The following is a 19933-nucleotide window of genomic DNA, read 5'->3' on the forward strand; positions in this document are numbered from 1 at the left end:
CTATGCTTTCCATATCACCAACATATAGAGCTCAATACTAGTATCCATCAATCATCCTTGTTTATGGCTCGACTTTCAATGTGAATAAGAACTGCCCTGAGAGTATCTATCAAGGCAAAACTCAGTCATGCTTATTTACTCTTATTACACAGAAATCATGATATTGAAAACTGTGCCAAGCAGTAAGCTGAAAGTACTCAATTTTACATTGCATGCTTTCATTCAGAGAGCACCTGCTAGCAATTTTTACTAGGCAAAAGCTGTCTTTGATGCTTAGGATAGAATCTTTTCCCCAGATCATCTTGGTTAAAATGCTTTGGAAAATACTGACAACAGAACAAGACTGTATCTCCTTCCCCTGATCCAAATACAAATTTTAACATTTCGCATTTATGTCGCTGATATTTAGTAAGTGGTAGATGAAGACTAACGGAGCAAAATGGAAGTGACAAGTTTGAATAAAAAAGATCATTAAGGGGCTGGCACTGTCATAGTAGGTTAAGCCTCCTCCTGTGGTGCCAGCATCCGCTATGGGCGTCAGTTCGTGTCCGGGCTGCTCCTCTTCCTATCCAACTCTTTGCTAATGGCCTGGGAAAACAATGGAGGGTGGCCCAAGTGCTTGGGCTCCTGCACCCATGTGGAAGACTCGGAGGAACCTCCTGGCTCCCGGCTTCAGATAGGCCCAGCTCCACCTGTTGCATCCATCTGGGGAGTGAACCAGTGTATGGAATACCTCTCTGTCCCTCCTTTCTCTCTCTGTAACTCTGCCTCTCAGATCAATAAATACATCTTTTTAAAACATCATTAAGTGCTCTAAGCAGAAATGCTATCACCATCTTGATATGGCCATTTTGACTATCACAAAATATCCTGCTGAGATTTCAATGTCAGCCCCAAAATAGTTATTATTTTTTGGGTTTAATTTTCATTTTGAAACTGTGATCTTTGAAGCAAATAATAGAAACAATATAATTAGTAACCATGTATTAGACTATAATAGAAAAGGTTGTAATAGTGTGAGAACAATTTATTCTAAAAATTCTTGCTATCCTTACTGATGACCTACATATATAATCTTTTTTTAAAACTTTTATTTAATAAATATAAATTTCCAAAGTACAACTTTTGGATTATAGCAGCTTTCTCCCCCATAACCTCTCTCCTACCCGCAACCATCCCATCTCCTACTCCTTCTCCCATCCCATTCTTCATCAATCTTTACAATACATGTTTCTATTAGCTTCTTATTTCTCATTTAGAGTTCCTTATAAGGGAGCCGTCATTGTGGCATAGGAGGTGAAGCACTGCCTGCATTGCCAGAATCCCATATGGGCCGGTTCATGTCTGGTTGCTCTACTTCTGATCCAGCTTTCTGCTATGGCCTGGGAAAAGCAGGGGAACATGGCCCAAGTGCTTGGGCCTCTGCCACCCACATGGGAAACCCAGAGGAAGCTCCTGGCTCCTGGCTTCGTCCTGGTCCAGTGCTAGCCATTTGGGCTATTTGGGGAGTGAACCAGCAGATGGAAGATCTCTCTCTGTGTGTGTCTCTCTGTGTGTCTCTCCCTCTCTCTCTCTGTAACTCGACTTTCAGAGTAAATAAATAAATCATAAAAAAATTTCCTTATGTGGTAATATTTTAACCTCTACAAATATGAAACGTATCCTTAACATGTCCTTTAGTGACATGAACAAAAATTTTATTCATTTTTGTAGTCACTTCATAATGTAAATATTTTACAAAAATCTCTTGATAGCCTAAAAAACTGAAAAAATTTTAAAAAGTATTTGGCTGAAACTGTGCTATATATATTTAAAAAACCCTGTCAGTCAAAACTATGTTTTACAATACTTGTTCCTATTAGCTTCTCTGTTCTTAACAGAATTCTCTCCTTCTTTCAATTTCAGGTGTTCACACTGTTGGTTAATGTACTGGATTGTGTAGATAAAGAATATTTCCTTTTTAAAATATATTTTATTTTTTATTTATTTTAAAAGGCAGAGTTAGAGACATCATTGCAAAACATTATATTAGACAGCCTTGCCTTAATATAGGATAAAAAAGAAATTTACAGCCTAGTACCTTTGCGAAAGAAGTCAAAGCTTTTCATATATTTATTGGTTGTTTTAATACATAATTTTAAAAATATCAAGTGATTGAATTTCCCATATCTTTACAAAATTATAATCCCTCAATCTCCCCTAAAAGAACATTTTATAGATTAGGTACTAAAATTAACTTCTACATTTCCAAAAGAAAATTAATGAAACAAATTTTAGAAAAAGATTTTTTAAATTTAAGTGAAAAATTAAAGTAATTTACCAATTAGTGCACTTTATTAGAAATGAAACATTTTTTTCCTCTTGTGCTCTAAGTAGAGAAAATGCTAACATTGTTAGCATTCAAATAGCTTTAAATGTGTAAGAAAGCAGTAAGAAATTAAGCACGTATTTTCCCTGCTACAGTTATTGGTGTTCTCTTTTTCTTGAAATATTAAAAAATGAATTAAACTTTTTAAAAATTAAAGCTTTAAAAATGATCATTAGCTTACTACGATTATATAATTAATTAAATTATGAAATATTTAAAATGTAAAGATGGCAGTAATCTGTTTATTACAATAATTAATCACCTCTGAATGTACAAATTTCAGTGGAGGAAACAGACTTTTCCACAAGTATTTTCACAAAATTAATTTTTACCTTTACAACCAAATAGCCCTATGCAATTAAAACTGTTAGAGTCCCTTTCTCCTTGATACTTCTATACATCTCGTGACAGCATTTATCCTGAACTATCATTTCCAGGATTTTTTTTAAGATTTAACAGAAGGTAAGTTTTTCTACACATTGTGTTTACCGAACTTAATAATCTGAATTTCCTTCTAAGACTGTAAACACAAAAACTAAAAATGAATCATTTTGCTTAAATGGCTAAAAGGGGATTTATTTATTAATTTTTTATTTATTTATTTTTGACAGGCAGAGTTAGACAGTGAGGGGAAGAAAGAGAGAAAGGTCCTCCTTTCCATTGGTTCACACTCTAAATGGCCCGTACAGCCAGTGCGCTGCTGCTGGCACTCTGCGCTGATCTGAAGCCAGGAGCCAGGTGCTTCTCCTGGTCTCCCTTGCGGGCGCAGGGCCCAAGCACTTGGGCCATCCTCCACAGCCTTCCAGGGCCACAGCAGAGAGCTGGACTGGAAGAGGAGCAACCGGGACAGAATCTGGCGTCCCAACTGGGACTAGAACCCGGTGTGCCGGCGCCACAGGTAGAGGATTAGCCAAGTGAGCCGCGGTGCCGGCCAAAAAAGGATTTATTAAATGTTATGCTTTGGAGCCGTCGTTGTGGCGCAGCAGGTAAAGCCGCTGCCTGGAGTGCAGGCATCCCATATGGGCGCTGGTTCGAGACCTGTACGGCTGCTCCATTTCCGATCCAGCTCTTTGCTTTGACCTGGGAAAGCAGTAGAAGATGGCCCAAGTCCTTGGGCCCCTGCACCTGTGTGGGAGACCCAGAAGAAGCTCCTGGCTCCTGGCTTCGGATCAGCACAGCTCCGGCTGTTAGGGCCATCTGGGGAGTGAACCAGCGGATGGAAGACCTCTCCCTCTCTCTCTCTGCCTCTCCTTTGTGTGTGTAACTCTGACTTTCAAATAAATAAATAAATCTTTAAAAAAGCAAAAACAAAAACGTTAAGTTTAATATTGAATATATTTTAAATATTTCTTTATTTGAAAGAGTGATAGAGAGGGAGAGATACACACACAGAAAGGGAGAGATAATCTTCCTTCTGCTAGTTCACTCCTCTAACGGCCACAACTGCTTGCTTGGGCTGGTCCTGACTGAAGCCAGGAACCTGGAACTACTGGGTCTGCTGTATGGACAGCAGGGGCCAAATCACTTGTGCCATCTTCTACTGCTTTCCCAGGCACATTAGCAGGAGATGGGATCAGAAGCGGAGCAGCTGGGAGTGGAACAAAAGCTCTGATATGGGATGCAAGACTCCCAGGCAGTGGCTTAAATAGCTGCTCCACTATGCTAGCTCCTATTTTTTTTTAACTTTTATTTAATAAATATAAATTTCCAAAGTACAGCTTATGAATTACAGTGGCTTCCCCCCCCATAACTTCCTTCCCACCCACAACCCTCCCATCTTCCGCTCCCTCTCCCATTCCATTCACATCAAGATTCATTTTAAATTATCTTTATATACAGAAGATCAATTTAGTATATATTAAGTAAAGACTTCAACAGTTTGCACCCACACAGAAACACAAAGTGTAAAGTACTGTTTGAGTACTAGTTATAGCATTAATTCACATTGTACAATACATTAAGGACAGAGATCCTACATGGGGAGTAAGTGCACAGTGACTCCTGTTGTTGACTTAACAAATTGACACTCTTGTTTATGGCATCAGTAATCACCCTAGGCTCTTGTCATGAGTTGCCAAGGCTATGGAAGCCTTTTGAGTTCGCCAACTCCGATCTTATTTAGACAAGGTCATAGTGAAAGTGGAAGTTCTCTCTTCCCTTCAGAGAAAGGTACCTCCTTCTTTGATGGCCTGTTCTTTCCACTGGGATCTCACTCACAGAGATCTTTCATTTAGGTTTGTTTGTTTGTTTGTTTGTTTGCCAGAGTGTCTTGGCTTTCCATGCCTAAAATACTCTCATGGGCTCTTCAGCCATATCCAAATGCCTTAAGGGCTGATTCTGAGGCCAGAGTGCTTTTTAGGACATCTGCCATTCTATGAGTCTGCTGTGTATCCTGCTTCCCATGTTGGATTGTTCTCTCCTTTTAAATTCTATCAGTTAGTATTAGCAGACACTAGTCTTATTTATGTGATCCCTTTGACTCTTAATCCTATCATTATGATCAATTGTGAACTGAACTGATCACTTGGACTAGTGAGATGTCATTGGTACATGCCACCTTGATGGGATTGAATTGGAATCCCCTGGCATGTTTCTAATACCTCCACTTGGGGCAAGTCAGATTGGCTAGCTCCTAATTTTTAATTTTTAAAAGAGCTTTATTGGGGTATGTTCCTATAGCAAACAGTCTTGGAAGATAGAGGTCCCTCCAGGACAGAGGGTAGATTTGTGTTTCCTGACCAGGTTAATGAGAAGGGTTTGGGGGACTGGTGCTGTGGTGTATTGGGTAAAGCCGCCACCTGTGGTGCCAGCATCCCATATGGGCACTGGTTCTAGTCCTGGCTGCTCCTCTTCCGATCCAGATCTCTGCTGTGGTCTGGGAAAGCAGTAGAAGATCGCCCAAGTCCTTGGGCCCCTGCACCCACATGGGAGATGGGGAAGAAGCTCCTGGCACCTGGCTTCGGATTGGCACAGCTCTGGCGGTTGTGGCCATCTGGGGAGTGAAACCAGCAGATGAAGACACCTCTCTCTCTCTCTCTCTCTCTCTCTCTTTCTTTGGCTCTGCCTCTCTGTAACTAACTTTCAAGTAAACAAATACAATCTTTTAAAAAAAAAAAAGAAGGGTTTGGGCAGGCTTGCTAGAAGCCTTCCTTCAAGATTGGGGGATTCTAGGTTTGGAGTTGAGTGGCCATCTAAGTCAGTGTGTGCCACACCTACCTGGTCTGCTTTCCATCTCCCACTTGGAACTGGAGGGCAAGGGAAACTGATGACCATGAATCTGATGCTGCCCATTGCACCATGGATATTGAGAAACCAGGTGAAGGTAAAGCTAGTAGATGTGTCCTGAGAAGACACATCCAAGCCAAATGATGGGAGAGAAGAGTGGGCAAAATGGTGGGAGTTGAAGGAATAGGTAGTGTTGAAAGCTGGAAACAAAATCCATTTTATTTTGCAGCAATTGCTAACCCATTTCATTTTTGGTCAGTTAAACCTAGACATCAACATAGAGTGTATCAGTTAATATTAATTTTGATCAAAAACAAAACAGCTGAGGTTACAGGTTCTTCAGTATAAAATTAATCCTTAACTAGTTTATAATCTACAGCCAGCTTTTCCTGTTTTCACTTCTAGATGACTCCACATTAAAATTTTTCCCACTGCTTTGTGCAACTGCTCTTTCTCATTGTAAAGCCACCACCCCATGGTTCTTGCTGTTTCCCAATCCCCAATCAATGAAGAAATCTTTTAGTCAAAACTAAATTAAAATGGGTCTCTTTGCCTTAGACTACACTCTGCCCAAAATCCCACATTCCCCTTCCCCCCAACTTCCACCTCTACACTTAAAGTTGTAAGTGTGTCAGAAGGATGGGGGAGATGGCGCCTCATAAAGTAATCAAAAGAAAACCAGTAAATTGCATGGCCAGTTCATCTATGTTTATTATTAAGGTGATGGACTTTTATTTTGAAATCACATGGCATATTTCTGAGTCCATTCTCGAGCTATTCGCTCATACTTCGTCCGGTCCTTTCGGTAGATCTTCGCAATTTCTGGGACCAAAGGATCATCCGGGTTGGGGTCGCACAGCATAGAGCAGATGGACAGCAACACTTTGGAAATGGTCAATGCTGGCGACCACTCGGACCTAAGGATGTCTAGGCAGATACTTCCATTTCGGTTGATATTCGGATGGTAAATTCGGGTGGTGAATGCGACCTTGGGTGGTTTGAAAGGGTAATCGGACGGGAACTGGATGGTTAGGAAGAAGACACCTCCCTGGTAGGGGCTGTCATTGGGCCCCATGATGGTAGCCTGCCAGTGGAAGATGTCATTTGCCACAGGACCCGCGGAGCACTGGGCCGGGGGGTCCCGCGTCAGATCGAGGAGCTCCTTCTGGATGCGTTTGAGCGCCATCCTTCGCAGCACCTAGGGTCGGGATCCCAGGTCTGGAAAAAGGCAGAAAGCCGCGATCTGGGGTGGGAGGAATCACGAGCCGCGAGTACGCGATGTGGACTGAGGGCCCCCCGCGCGAGGGTGTCTGGGGACGTCGGGGGAGGCTGACGGAGGGTAGGGAGGGTAAAGGACCCGGGGTGTCGGGGTTTCCACCGCACCTTTAGAGCTTCGGGACACCTGTGGCTCCCGGCGGTGGCGGCGACTGCCGCCGCCGCCGCCGCCGTCTCCGAAGCTGCTGCGCTGTCGGGAGCCGGGAGGCCGGGCTGGGCTATACCGGAACCGTGGCCTCCTGACGCCGCTGCTTCTGTCCTAGCGGGGAGGTTCCTGCCGCTAGCCCTTCAGTCCATCACTGGGGCCAGGGGCCAACGGAGATGTGTTGTGAAGTCACAGAAGCCGCGCCGCAGACGCAGTGCAGCGTCACCTAAGGGCGCGTCGCAGGGGGCGACGAGGGGAGCAGGGGAGGGGGTGGGGCTGCGGGCTCCCCGTTGTGAGGGCACCGCCCTCGCCCATAGTTATCTGAATGTAGGAGGTCGCGTCAATGACCAACCCCTCCACCTCAACACCCCTCACACAGTCACCTTCCCCAACGTTTTACCCTACTGGCTTTCACGTAATCTCTCCTCAGTCCCTCACTTCGCCTTTGGTGAACATTAGTAAACTTAATATCGGCGCAATACTTTTAAAAGTAACTTTTGGTAACGTTTCGGTCAATTTATACTTTACAAAGATTAAAAACTTTAAAAAATTTGGTTTAGTATAAAACCGCTTTAAGTTTTTAAGAACTTTTGACACGACAGAACAAGATGAATGGGAGAAAGGAAGAGAAGTAAACCAGTAGCCCGTCTGGTACATATATGCATGTTAGTTATGTTTCTTTATTAAAAAAAAATTTGGAATCGATGCTTCCAAAAACACATGTAACTGCAGAACAGAATGTCATTCTTGAGACTTTCCAAAATAGCTATGATTTACATTAAACCCTATTTGCCTGGAAAAGCCAAAGAAGTACTATCCAAACAAAATGATGTTTCCTATATTAATTATTTTACATTAATTAATAAATTGAGTTTTTACATTTTAATAAGAAACTATATCATTCATGGTGAGTCTGTTTGTTTATAAGATACTAGGTATTTTTCAATTATGAAAGTTTCCTTGCAGCAAAACTAGTTATCCAATATACTTATTCGACCAACTTAAAAAGACAAGATGATTATTTGACAGCACTTTACAAGGGGGGGAATGTACTTAGTTGTCTGAATGGGTCTTCTAGTAAGATAAAAATGTCATAAAACTCATTGGAAGGAACTTTTCCAAATCTCTGTATTATGTGATATCAAAGAAGCATATGGCATGTGTGCTTCTGAACAAATAAGCTATTCATGTGACTGTGGTGAATATCAAATTTAAAAATCTTTATTTGAGATAACTTTTTATTTACTTTTATTTTTTGACAGGCAGAGTTTAGACAGTGAGAGAGAGAGACAGAGAGAAAGGTCTTCCTTCCATTGGTTCACTCTCTAAATGGCCGCTACGGCCGGTGCACTGCACTGATCCGAAGCCAGGAGCCAGGCGCTTCCTCCTGGTCTGCCATGTGGGTGCAGGGAGCCAAGCACCTGGGCCATCTCCTCTGCCTTCCTGGGCCACAGCAGAGAGCTGGACTGGAAGAGGTGCAACCGGGACAGAATCCAGCGCCCTGACGGGGACTAGAACCCGGGGTGCCGGCACTGCAGGCAGAGGATTAGCCAAGTGAACCGCGGTGCCGGCCTTGAGATAACATTTTGTAAGAAAGTTTAAAAAGAAAACAAGGGCCAATTATTTATGGAGGAAGTATACACAATATTGCAAAAATTTAAGATAAACTTCCAAATTTATTTTTTCCCATGAGGATGACATTTGAAAATTATTTTTCAAGATCAGATACCATTAACTTCAACCTTTTTATGGTATGGACATCAAGACTATGTAATCTTGCATATGTTCTCTATGGGAAAAAAGTATGGTCATGATCCCACATCCTATCTGTGATCAAATAGTGGAGACTATGCCTTTTTCATCTATATGCACTTTATCCCCAGTTGTGACTATCATTTAGGATGTAAATGTTTGTCAATAGACTTCAATAATATATATATATATTTTTTTTTTGACAGGCAGAGTGGACAGTGAGAGAGAGAGACAGAGAGAGAAAGGTCTTCCATTTGCCGTTGGTTCACCCTCCAATGGCCGCCGCTGCAGCCGGCGCACCGCGCTGATCCGATGGCAGGAGCCAGGATCCAGGTGCTTTTCCTGGTCTCCCATGGGGTGCAGGGCCCAAGCACCTGGGCCATCCTCCACTGCACTCCCTGGCCATAGCAGAGAGCTGGCCTGGAAGAGGGGCAACCGGGACAGAATCCGGCGCCCCAACCGGGACTAGAACCCGGTGTGCCGGCGCCGCAAGGTGGAGGATTAGCCTATTGAGCCACGGCGCCGGCCTCAATAATATATTTTTAATGAGTGTCTGTGCTGCCAGTCTTGCTGTTTTCAAATCCATATTCAGCATTGCCATGTAGAATGACCTCTCCAAAGCATAAATCGATTCCTATCATAAGCTGTACTTGAAAGTTTTCAGTAACTCTCCATTACCTGCATGGTGAGTTCTAAGTTTCAAGGCTGTCCTATTAACTTGTTCGCACAGATTTAAAATTCACTCTATTCTGCTATACAGAATCTTCTGTGTGCCTCCGATTTAGCATGTATTATATACTGCATTGTTATTATCTATTTAAAACTTCATCCTCGTAGCCAGTCTGATAGCTCTTTTATGAAAAGATTGGCCTTCATCATTGTTGTTCTCTTACTGTCTAGTGCATACTGGGTACTCAATATTTTTTGGATGACTGCATGCATTCAATAAAGAATGCATGACATAATTTATACACAAATATATAAAAAAGTTATAGTTCTCACTTTCTCTATCTATCCTAAAATTTAGGTCAGAAACATTACAGGATACAAGATATTATATCAAAATAAAAACAGAAAACAGTATTGTGGGAATACGCTGTTATTCTTCATTTGACAAGGCCTAGATGACAGTTCAAAGCCACTTTAACTTTCATCTGACATAATGTAACAATTCTCATACAGTTTAGTAATAAGGGCATATTACTTTCTTCAGATACAGTCACTATTACACTTTCATTATAGATAATGAGCTGTCAAATTTTAGGAATAAAAATGATACAAGCATCCTTTCAATGTGATATACTATTGCAACACATATTTAATTTCACAAAAAGCCTCACTTTGTTGAGCAGGGCAAATCCTGTCAATGCAAACCTGGCTCTCTTCTATCTCTTTCACTGTTCATATCAATTAAAGGTCATTCATAACTTTAGCATTCAGGTTATAAATATGTGGGATGAAGTAGATTAATATCTATCAACTGTTCTTCATTTTCCATCACTCTGTCTAGCTGAAGTGTTCCATTCACTTAGCCAAGGGAAAAAAAAATCACAGCTCAGCACTGATTCTTTAATTTTTCATTGCTGATGTGTCTCTTTCTCCTTGATGGAAGTTGACACAATTATGAAGTTTTCTTCTGCTTTTGTCACAAAAGTCATAAAAAAATAAGTTTAATGATGTAATTGTATCTAAAGCAGTGTTTCTCAAACTTGAGCTTGCATCAGTATCATCTGGAGGGCTTATTAAAGTACAGATTGCTGCACCCCTGCCCCAGAGTATATGACTTAGTAAGTGTAGGCTGGGGCCCCCAAATTTGTGTTTGTAGCAAGTTCCAGGTGATGCTGATGTTGCTGTCCTAACGACCACACTGTGAGAATCATTGGTTTAAACTAAATTAATGCAACTGACAGTAAAGATCAGAATTCTTGCTTTTCAAGAGAGAATCTGGGGTTTAAGGATAATTTATTTTATATTGACTTTAAATCTTGAAATGTTGCAAAATCACTTATTACAGGTAAATTTCATGTAGATTTGAATAGAGTTTCTACATAGACACTCAAATCATCTTCAGATAAAGACCGTTTTGCTTCTTCCTTTCCAATCTGGATCACTTTTAATTTCCTTGCCTGATTACACAGGATAAAACCCCAAGTTGAGTATTGAATGTAAGTGATGAGAATGAACATCCACACTGCTTTTTGATCTTACGGTGAAATAATTCAGTATTTTAAGATTGAGTATGATATGATATTAGATGTCCACTGGTGCCATTTATCAAATTAAGGCAGTTCTTTTTATTTCTAGTTTGCTGTGAGTCATTATCATAAATATATTTTGTCATATTTTCTTGCTTCTATTGTGATGTACATATTTGTTCTTTTTAAATTTTCTAATATGATGCACAAATATTTATAAGCATCATATCATCTTGGTGAATTGACTCATTCATTCTTGTGTAATGTCCTTCCTGTCTTGGCCAAAGTTTTTTTTTTAATATGAATGTGACCATCTCTGTTCTTTTTAAGTTATCATTTACACAGGATACTTTTTTGTTTCTGCTTATGTATGTCCTTATAGCTATAGTGAGTTCCTTATAGACAGAATATAATTAGATGTTTTTAAAAATCCATTCAACCAATCTGTCCTTTAATTGTGGAATTTAATTCATTTGCATTTAAAGTAATTACTTATATGGAAAGATTTAGTACTGACATTTTGTTAATTGTTTTCTCTATGTCTTGTAGCTTTCCTCCCTACTTTCTTCTCATACTGCCTCCCTTTGTACTTCGTAGGTATTTTTTGTTGTAACATAAATGTGGTGGAATGAGAAGGCCATGCCAAATGGCCGCTGACAACAGAGTCTGCCTGGCAACAGGCTGTGATTGGATGGCCTCAGAAACTGCCTGGCAACAGGCTGTGATTGGTTAGGGCATAGACCGCCCCTTGACCAGATTGGCTGCCTTGGCTATCTAAGCTGTTGTAGCAAGTGAAATAAACGAGTCTGCAGGCTGCTTGCCTCAGGCCTGCTTTCACCCGACTCCTGGAGTCTGTGCGGTGACTCCGCGTCTCTTGCCCCCACCACGCTCTTCCTCTCAGAAACGAATCCACCACAACATCTGGTGCACCAACGTGACTGAGAGAGAGACAGCGTGTCGGACTCGGTGAGGCCCCCCCTGGATTTCGGCAAGTAGGCCCCTCAGTGTTTTGTGTGCTGTTCGGTTCTGTGAGGATGAGCACAGAATCCCCTCCTATGCCCCCTTCCTTGTCCTTGTCCTCAGTCTAAGTGACCCCAGGTTAGGAACACACCACCCAGAAGCATACGTCGCTTCTCGGCTCCTCCTTTTACTTTCGTTTCACCTGGCAAATTCACATAAGGGACTGATCATCCCAGAATTTGGAACCAAGTCATCTTCCCTCACTGAGAGAGGTGATGCTCCGGAGACACTGTGTGGGCATATGGCCTTGACCTAACGAATCAAAGAAGTCCCCCACTAAGCACAGGACATACTTACGATCTGATGCACCACTGTCTGTCTAATGTAGGGAAGCCCCTGCATGATGCCATCAGCCACTGAGGTGCTAGGAATTTGCATTGTTATGGCAGCAGAGCTGTGCGTGTCTTTCCTTTGGCTAAAATTGGTGTGGTGTGCCGCTCTTACGTGCTCAAACATGGGAAAGATACCCCCCTCTCAGAATCCTGCACAGATTACCAAACATAGTGAATCTGTGAGTGATAAGAGCCTGTCACTCCAGGTTCCTGTCTCATAGACAACAGTTGCTGACTTAGGGAGAGAGAGAGCTCTGACAGTGAAAATGACATGACAGTAGACAATGCAGCAATGCCTAGTCAGCCACCCTCCAAATACCCATGGGATGAACTTAGACGACCTCGAGGCAATAACCCATGTGAGGTTATCCCATCTGCACCCAGTGAGGATCCCCACATTTGTGGCAGTCCCCAGGCACCCCAGGCTCTCAGGGCAGCTGCTAGACCCCATCCCACCCACATGTTTGCCATTAATGTAGGAGTGGATGCAGAATTCAGGCCCTGGATTCCAACGCCTGTAAAAAGGCTTCTGCTAACCAAGGGCCGAGGATATGCTTGTGTCTTTCCAGAGAATGTGGGACAGCCCATTTGGGTACCAGCCAGAAACATCAAGCCTGCAACTGATAGCCAACCAGAACCAGCTGAACAGGGCTGAGAGTCTGCCTTGTTAGTAGACGCACCTGCCCTATCATCCTACCCCGAGAAACTGCCCATAGCCACATCCGTTACTGTTTTATACCCTACTAGCTCTGGTCAGCCACTCGGACGGCCCACAGCCTGTGTGCAGTCATGCCATTCCTGATTACCACTGTTCCTCATTCCTACCCCTATCTGAGCAAGCACTCCTGTGGTCTCCCGTTTTGAGCGCTGGTTAGTCAACGACGGGTAAGATCCCCTGGGGGACAATCTAAGACAGGCACAGCTGAGTACGGAGACCACATGGAAACGGGGTCAAAATGGTATAGCTAAGAATCATGCCTCCCGTTGCTCAAAAATAAACGAAAAGGGGGAAATGTGGTGGAATGAGAAGGCCATGCCAAGATGGCCGCTGGCAACAGAGTCTGCCTGGCAACAGGCTGTGATTAGATGGCTTCAGAAACTGCCTGGCAACAGGCTGTGATTGGTTAGGGCATAGACCGCCCCTTGACCAGATTGGCTGCCTTGGCTATCTAAGCTGTTGTAGCAAGTGAAATAAACGAGTCTGCAGGCTGCTTGCCTCAGGCCTGCTTTCACCCGACTCCTGGAGTCTGTGTGGTGACTCCGTGCCTCTTGCCCCCACCACGCTCTTCCTCCCAGAAATGAATCCACTGCAACATCTCTCTTCTCATTTCGTTTTGTAAGTGTTCTGTAAATATTTTCTTAATGGCTCTCATTGCAATTGGATAAAACACCTTAAAGTTATGATATTCTATTTTAAATTGATAACAATTTAATTTCCGTCACAAACAAAAGTTCTAGTCCTATACAGCTTCATATTGATCTTTTTGTTATTGGTACCAAAATTGTGCCTTCATATTACATATCTATTAACATAGATTTATCATTTTAAAATATTTTGTCATTTAAAACTGTAGAAAAATTGAAAGTCAATTTATGTCTCCCAAATTACATTAATATAGATTTTTCTAGTCGTCCATGTATTTACCTTTACCAGAGAACTTTATATTTTCATGTGGGCTTGTTATATTGCCAAGCATCACTTTCTTTCACTTTAAAAGTCTTCCTTTAGTATTAGTATTACTAATGAATGTAAACGTTATCAGGTTTGTCTATAAGAGAAGCTCTTAATTTCTCCTTTAATTTTGCAAGGTAGATTTCCATATACAATATTCTTGCTTTACCAGCATTTGTCCTCTCCCTTTTGGCCTCCAAGGATTCTGCTGAGAAATCCACTGCTAATCTTAAAGAAACTTTTTTTGTTTGTGAAAAATCACTTTTCTCTTTCTGCTTTCATGATTCTTTCTTTGTTTTGACTTCTGACACTTTGATAGCTTGATTATGTTTCCGCATTTGTGTGTCTTCTTTGATTTATCCTTGATGTAGTTATTAGAACTTCTTGACTCTATGTCTCTTTCTTTCCTATCCCTCATCTTTGTGAAGTTTTCAGCCTTTATTTATGCTCTCTTCCCTTTTCTCTCCCTAGTTTCCTTTTGAGATTGCAATAATGAATATATTGATCTGGTTGATAATTATATCTCTTAGACTCCTTATTCAATCTTTTTTCTTTTTTGTTTTTGCTCCTCTGACAGTTATTTCAATTCATTTGTCCTGAAGTTCACTAATATTTTGTTCTGTCTGAGTGTCTTCTGTTGAACCTCTATATTGAATTTTTCAGTTCACTTTTTGCATTCTTCAGCTTTAGAAGTTCTATTTCATTCTTTTTATAGTTTCCACCTATTTTTCACACTGCCATTTTGTAAATGCCTAATTTTCCTAATTTCATTTACCTTTACCAGGGATAAATGTGTTTTCTTTTATCTTCTTTGGCATATTTTTAAAAGATTTATTTATTTATTTATTTAAAAGTCACAGAGAGAAGGAGAGGCAGAGAGAGAGAAAGAGGTCTTCCATCCTCTGGTCCACTCCTCAATTGGCCAGAGTGGTTGGAGTTGCACCAATCTGGAGCCAGGAGCTTCTTACTGGTCTCCCATAGGGGTGCAGGGGCCCAAGGACTTGGGCCATCTTCCACTGCTTTCCCAGGCCATAGCAGAGAGCTGGATCGGAAGTGGAGCAGCCGGGTCTCTAACCGGCACCCATATGGGATGCCAGCACTGCAGGTGGTGGCTTCACCCGCTATGCCACAGAGCTGGACCCTTCATTGGCATATTTATTAAGACAATTTTAAATTCTCTGTCAAGCAGCTCCTAGATATGTGTTTTTTAGGGTTAGTTTCTGGCATTTTATTTCTTTAGTCGATTGTGCCATGTTTCCCTATTTCTTTGTAGGCCTTGTATTTATGTGTTTAGACCTGGGCATTTGAAAAACCAATTACCTTTCCCAGTCTTCACAGATTACTAGAGAATCTAGGGCCTCTGATACTTTTCCTGTGGATATCTTTTTTTTTTGAGCTTGTGTGTGTATCTTTAGTGCCCTCATATTCCCTAAAAAACTTGTTACTGATTTTTCTCAGAAGCCTATAGTGTCTTTCTCCTCTGCCTCTGCCTGTATAACTGTATCTCTAATGCCCAGTGGTTATCTGTGATGTTTTTGTAGCTTCCAAACAGGGCTGCTCATAGCCTCTGTGCCTTAAGTCAGGCAAGGCAGTTTTCAATTCCTCAGGAAGTCCCCAGAGTAACAAGAATATTGAATATATGGTTTACTCTTTTGTTTCCAACTGAGAGAGGATTCTATGTGTGAAAAGTTCTCTGCTAGTTCTCTCCTAGTTGTGCCGCAGAAGGTTGAATAGGGGAGGGGCACTAGCATACATGCAAAATTCCATGGTTTCTTTTCACCCTTTTCACTTAACTTGCTTCTCAGTTTTACTTTGATCTAGGTAATGTAACTTCTCAACTAATCTCTCAAGTTCTGAGCAAAGGTATCCAGTGCATATATTGTTACTAAATCAGTGTGTTTGTTGCAGAGCAAGAGCTTGAAGCTTTCTAGTTCATCATCTTGCTAATATCATTCTCATTGTTTTTTTTTAATGTTCATCCAAAATTCCACTTAGTCATGATGTATTATTTTTTTACTTGTATATTCCTGAATTCAATTTGATAAAATTTCATTAAGAGTTTTCACATCCCTGTTCATAAATGGTAGAGAATTGAGAACCTAGAAATTAATCCACTCACATACAGCCAACTGATTTTAGATAAAGTTGCCAAGAACATATACTGGAGAAAGGATAGTCTTTTCAATGAATGGTGCTGGCAAAATAGTAATATATATGTAGAAGAATGAAATTAGATAAACTTAATTAGATAACCATATCTCTCACTACCTACAAAAATCAATTCAAGATGGATCAAAGACTTATATGTAAGACCTGAAACTGAAATTGCTAGAATAAAACATAGGGGAAACACTTCAAGACATTGGTGTAGGTAATGGCTTCTTGGATAAGATTGCAAAAGTATAAGCAACAAAAGCAAAACTACATAAATAGGATTATGTCAAACTCAGAAGTTTCTGCACAGCAAAGGAAAAAATTAATGAGTGACGAGTCATCTGACAGAATGGGAGAAAATATTTTCAAGCTACTTATCTGACAAAGGATTAATATCTAGAATATATTAGCCACTCAAAAAACTCAACAAAAATCACTACCAATCCAGTTAATAAATGGACAAAGGACCTGAACAAAAAGTTCTCAAAATAAGAATTATAAATGGGCAAAAATTATATGAAAAATGCTCAATATCACTAATCATCAGGGAAATGCAAATCAAAATCACAATTAGATATCACCTCACCCCTGTCAGAATGATTATTATCAAAATGACAGAAAATAACAAATGCTGGTGAGGATGTAGAGAAAGGAGAATTGTAATATACAGTTGGTAGCAATGTAAATTAATACATTGTGGAAAAAAGTTTGCAGATTTTTTAAAAAAAACTAGGAATAGAACTTCCATGTGACCCAGCAATCCCACTACTGGGTTTATATCCAAAAGACATGAAATCATTGTTTCAAAGAGATAAAGACATGAAGTCATTGTTTCAAAGAGATACCAACTCCAACATGTTTATAGCAGCACTTGTTTGAATAGCTAAGATATGGAATCAACCAACCTATCCAACATCAGATGAATGGATACAGAAAATGTGTTAGATATACCCAATGGAATATTATTCAGCTATAAAAAATAATGAAATCTTGTCATTTGCCTAAAGATGGATAGAACAGGAGGATATCATGTTTGGTGAAATAAGCCAGACTTACATAAATATCACATGTTCTCCTTTATATTTGGGAGCTAAAATGATAAAAAAAAAAAACACAACTCATTCCATATATAGAATGCTGATTATTAAACATTGGGAGGGTATGAGGGATAAAAGTTTGGATTAAAAAAGGGCAAAACTGGGTATAATATTAATTGTGATAAATATACTAATATAAAGTTAAAAGGGGAAATGTGATGAGAGATTTATGAGCACTCATTGTATACTATGTCACAAATTTTGTTTCATAAATTTAAAATTAGTAATAAAAATTAAAGATTTTTGGCATTTCTGTTCATGAGGATTAGTGGTTTATTGTTTAACTTTCATATCTTGGTCTGGTTTTGGTATGAAGGCGATGTTGGCCTCATAAAATTTTTCTGGAAGAGTTTCTTTCAAATGGAAGATATTTCTTCTTGAAATGTTTAGAAGATACCAGTGAAGCCAGCTAAATCTGGAAATTTTGTTGTAGTAATTCTTTTTTTCATCTACAAATTCAAATTCTCTAATAGATGTAGGATATTCATAGTTTCCATTTCTTTTTGAATGAGCTTTTATAGTTTTCCTATTTCAAGGAAGTTTTCAAATTTTTTAAGTTGTTAAGCATAATCCATCATTATGGTTTAAATATTCATATATATTGGTATTAATTCCTGATATTGTTGATTTGTGTCTTCATTGTTTTTCTTTCACTAACCAATTTTATTGATCTTCACAGAGAACCAGGTTTTGGTTTCATTAATTTTCTTTCTTTCTATTTCATTTATTTTCCATCTTTATTATTTCCTTCTTTGTGATTAATTTAGGCTTTTACTTCCTTTCTTTTTAGTTTTTTTTTTAATGGTGGAAGCTGAGGTTCCTGAGTTGAGACTTTTCTTCATTTCTAATAGGAATTCATTTACCTTAGTGGTATCATGTAAATATTGATATCTTTTTATTTCATCCAATTCAAAATACTTTCTAATTTTCAGTTTTATCATCTTTGGCTCAAGGATTATTTATAAGTTATTTAGTTTTGAAATATTTGAAGATTTTTCCAACTATATTTATGTTATTTATTTATTTATTTTTCTTTACATCGTGTCCACAGAAAACAATTCTATGACCTGAATTTTTAAAAATTCTGTGAAACTTGTTTTATTGCAAACAGTAAGGAGATATTGATAATAATTCCATGTGTATATCATGCATTTTGAAATTTCATTTTTAAGTACCTAAAGGTTTAGGACTACTATATTTTTTTACGAGTTTGTCACTTTTCATAAATTGATGATTTAAACCTTTTAATTTGCTTTGGCATGATTTAACTTATTCCATTCATTTCCTTTTAACCTAATTGTGTATAAAAAATGCCTACAACTCATCAATAGCAAGATAAGTCAAATAACCTAGTGAGTAACTGGGCAAACGAGTTGAATAGACATTTCTCCAGGAGTCAAATTCACGATATCTAGCCATCAATTAAAAATGACAGCATATGCAAATAAATGGTAAAATATGATTCTTAAGAAAAAACAATCCAATCCAACTGAGAATTCATACATGTCGTAATTAGTAGACCCAAATAAATGATGCCTGCAAGAAACTCTCTTTATCTATAAATATGGGAAATCTTCACAAAGTTCATAAAAAATGTATTTTCCAGGAAAAACTATGCATGGATTTGAAAGTTTTTGCACCAAAAGAAATTTATCTTTTACTTCCATTTTTCTTTATATATACTAGGTAATAACTCCTTATTAGACAAATTATTTACAAATATTTCCTGTGATTACATAAATTACCTTTAATCTTGTTAATCACACCCTTTGTGAACAAAGGCTTTTCAATTTATATCATCCTATTTGCTTATTTTTGCTTTCGTTGCCTGTGTTTTAGATGTCATATCCAAGAATTTTTGCCTTAAGTTTTGAAATCTTCCCTTTGTTTTCTTCTATGAGTTTTATATTTGAGTCTTATGTCTAGGTCTTTAATCTACTCATGGTGTAACTAATATCTTGGTCTGGTTTTGGTAAGAAGGCAATGTTGTTTATCATGGAATAGTTATAGATTTTCTGACTTTACTGTGGAGTTTACCATGGAGTAGTTATATACTTCCTGAGAGATATAGAAGTAATTTAATAAATTAAATAAAACAATATAAAAAGCTGCTAAATAAATGCAAATAATCAAGGCTTTGTCTACATGTACCAATAATGCTTCTATTTTGATTGAACTTAATATCAGATTGGTCAATAATTATTGCATGTAAGTGGTTTTTCATATAATTCGTCTATTTATAATCACATCTATTTGTTAAGCCATTATCAATTGTGGTGTTTAAAAAAATTGGACAACTTATTGGTAGAGAACAATATGAATATTTCTGGTTCTAAGACTGAGACAGAACACCCTGAGTGTCATTTAATTCTAAAACATGAATTTGAGAAACTATACCTTCGTGTTTTTATTTAGAGTAACATCCACAGTATTTATTCTGTGGTCTTGTATTTTGAGATACTCTTTCTCCCTGACTTTGGCAGTTTACTTATATTCTAGGTGTTTGGTGATACAAGAGCTCCGATTTTTATTTTATTTTTTTGACAGGCAGAGTGGACAGTGAGAGAGAGAGAGACAGAAAGGTCTTCCTTTACATTGGTTCACCCTCCAATGGCTGGCGGCACACCGCGCTGATCCGAAAGCAGAGGCAGGTGCTTCTCCTGGTCTCCCATGGGGTGCAGGGCCCAAGCACTTGGGC

General features: G+C 39.3%; 2 protein-coding genes across 2 annotated transcripts in view; both read right to left on the reverse strand.

The window, feature by feature from the left end:
- Positions 1-19933, reverse strand: part of LOC100349442 (uncharacterized) — a 459397-nt gene that overhangs the window by 10290 nt on the left and 429174 nt on the right. The gene's annotated exons all lie outside the window — the stretch shown is intronic.
- Positions 6287-7197, reverse strand: LOC100347777 (ubiquitin-conjugating enzyme E2 D2). The gene is made up of 2 exons (XM_051827392.2): positions 6977-7197; positions 6287-6811 (listed from the first exon to the last, which is right to left on the reverse strand). The coding sequence occupies exon 2, from the start codon at positions 6777-6779 to the stop codon at positions 6336-6338; it is 444 nt and encodes a 147-aa protein (XP_051683352.1). The 5' UTR covers positions 6780-6811; positions 6977-7197; the 3' UTR covers positions 6287-6335.

The sequence above is a fragment of the Oryctolagus cuniculus genome, chromosome X (genome assembly GCF_964237555.1).
Source record: "Oryctolagus cuniculus chromosome X, mOryCun1.1, whole genome shotgun sequence".
In the NCBI taxonomy this organism is placed as follows: Eukaryota; Metazoa; Chordata; class Mammalia; order Lagomorpha; family Leporidae; genus Oryctolagus; species Oryctolagus cuniculus.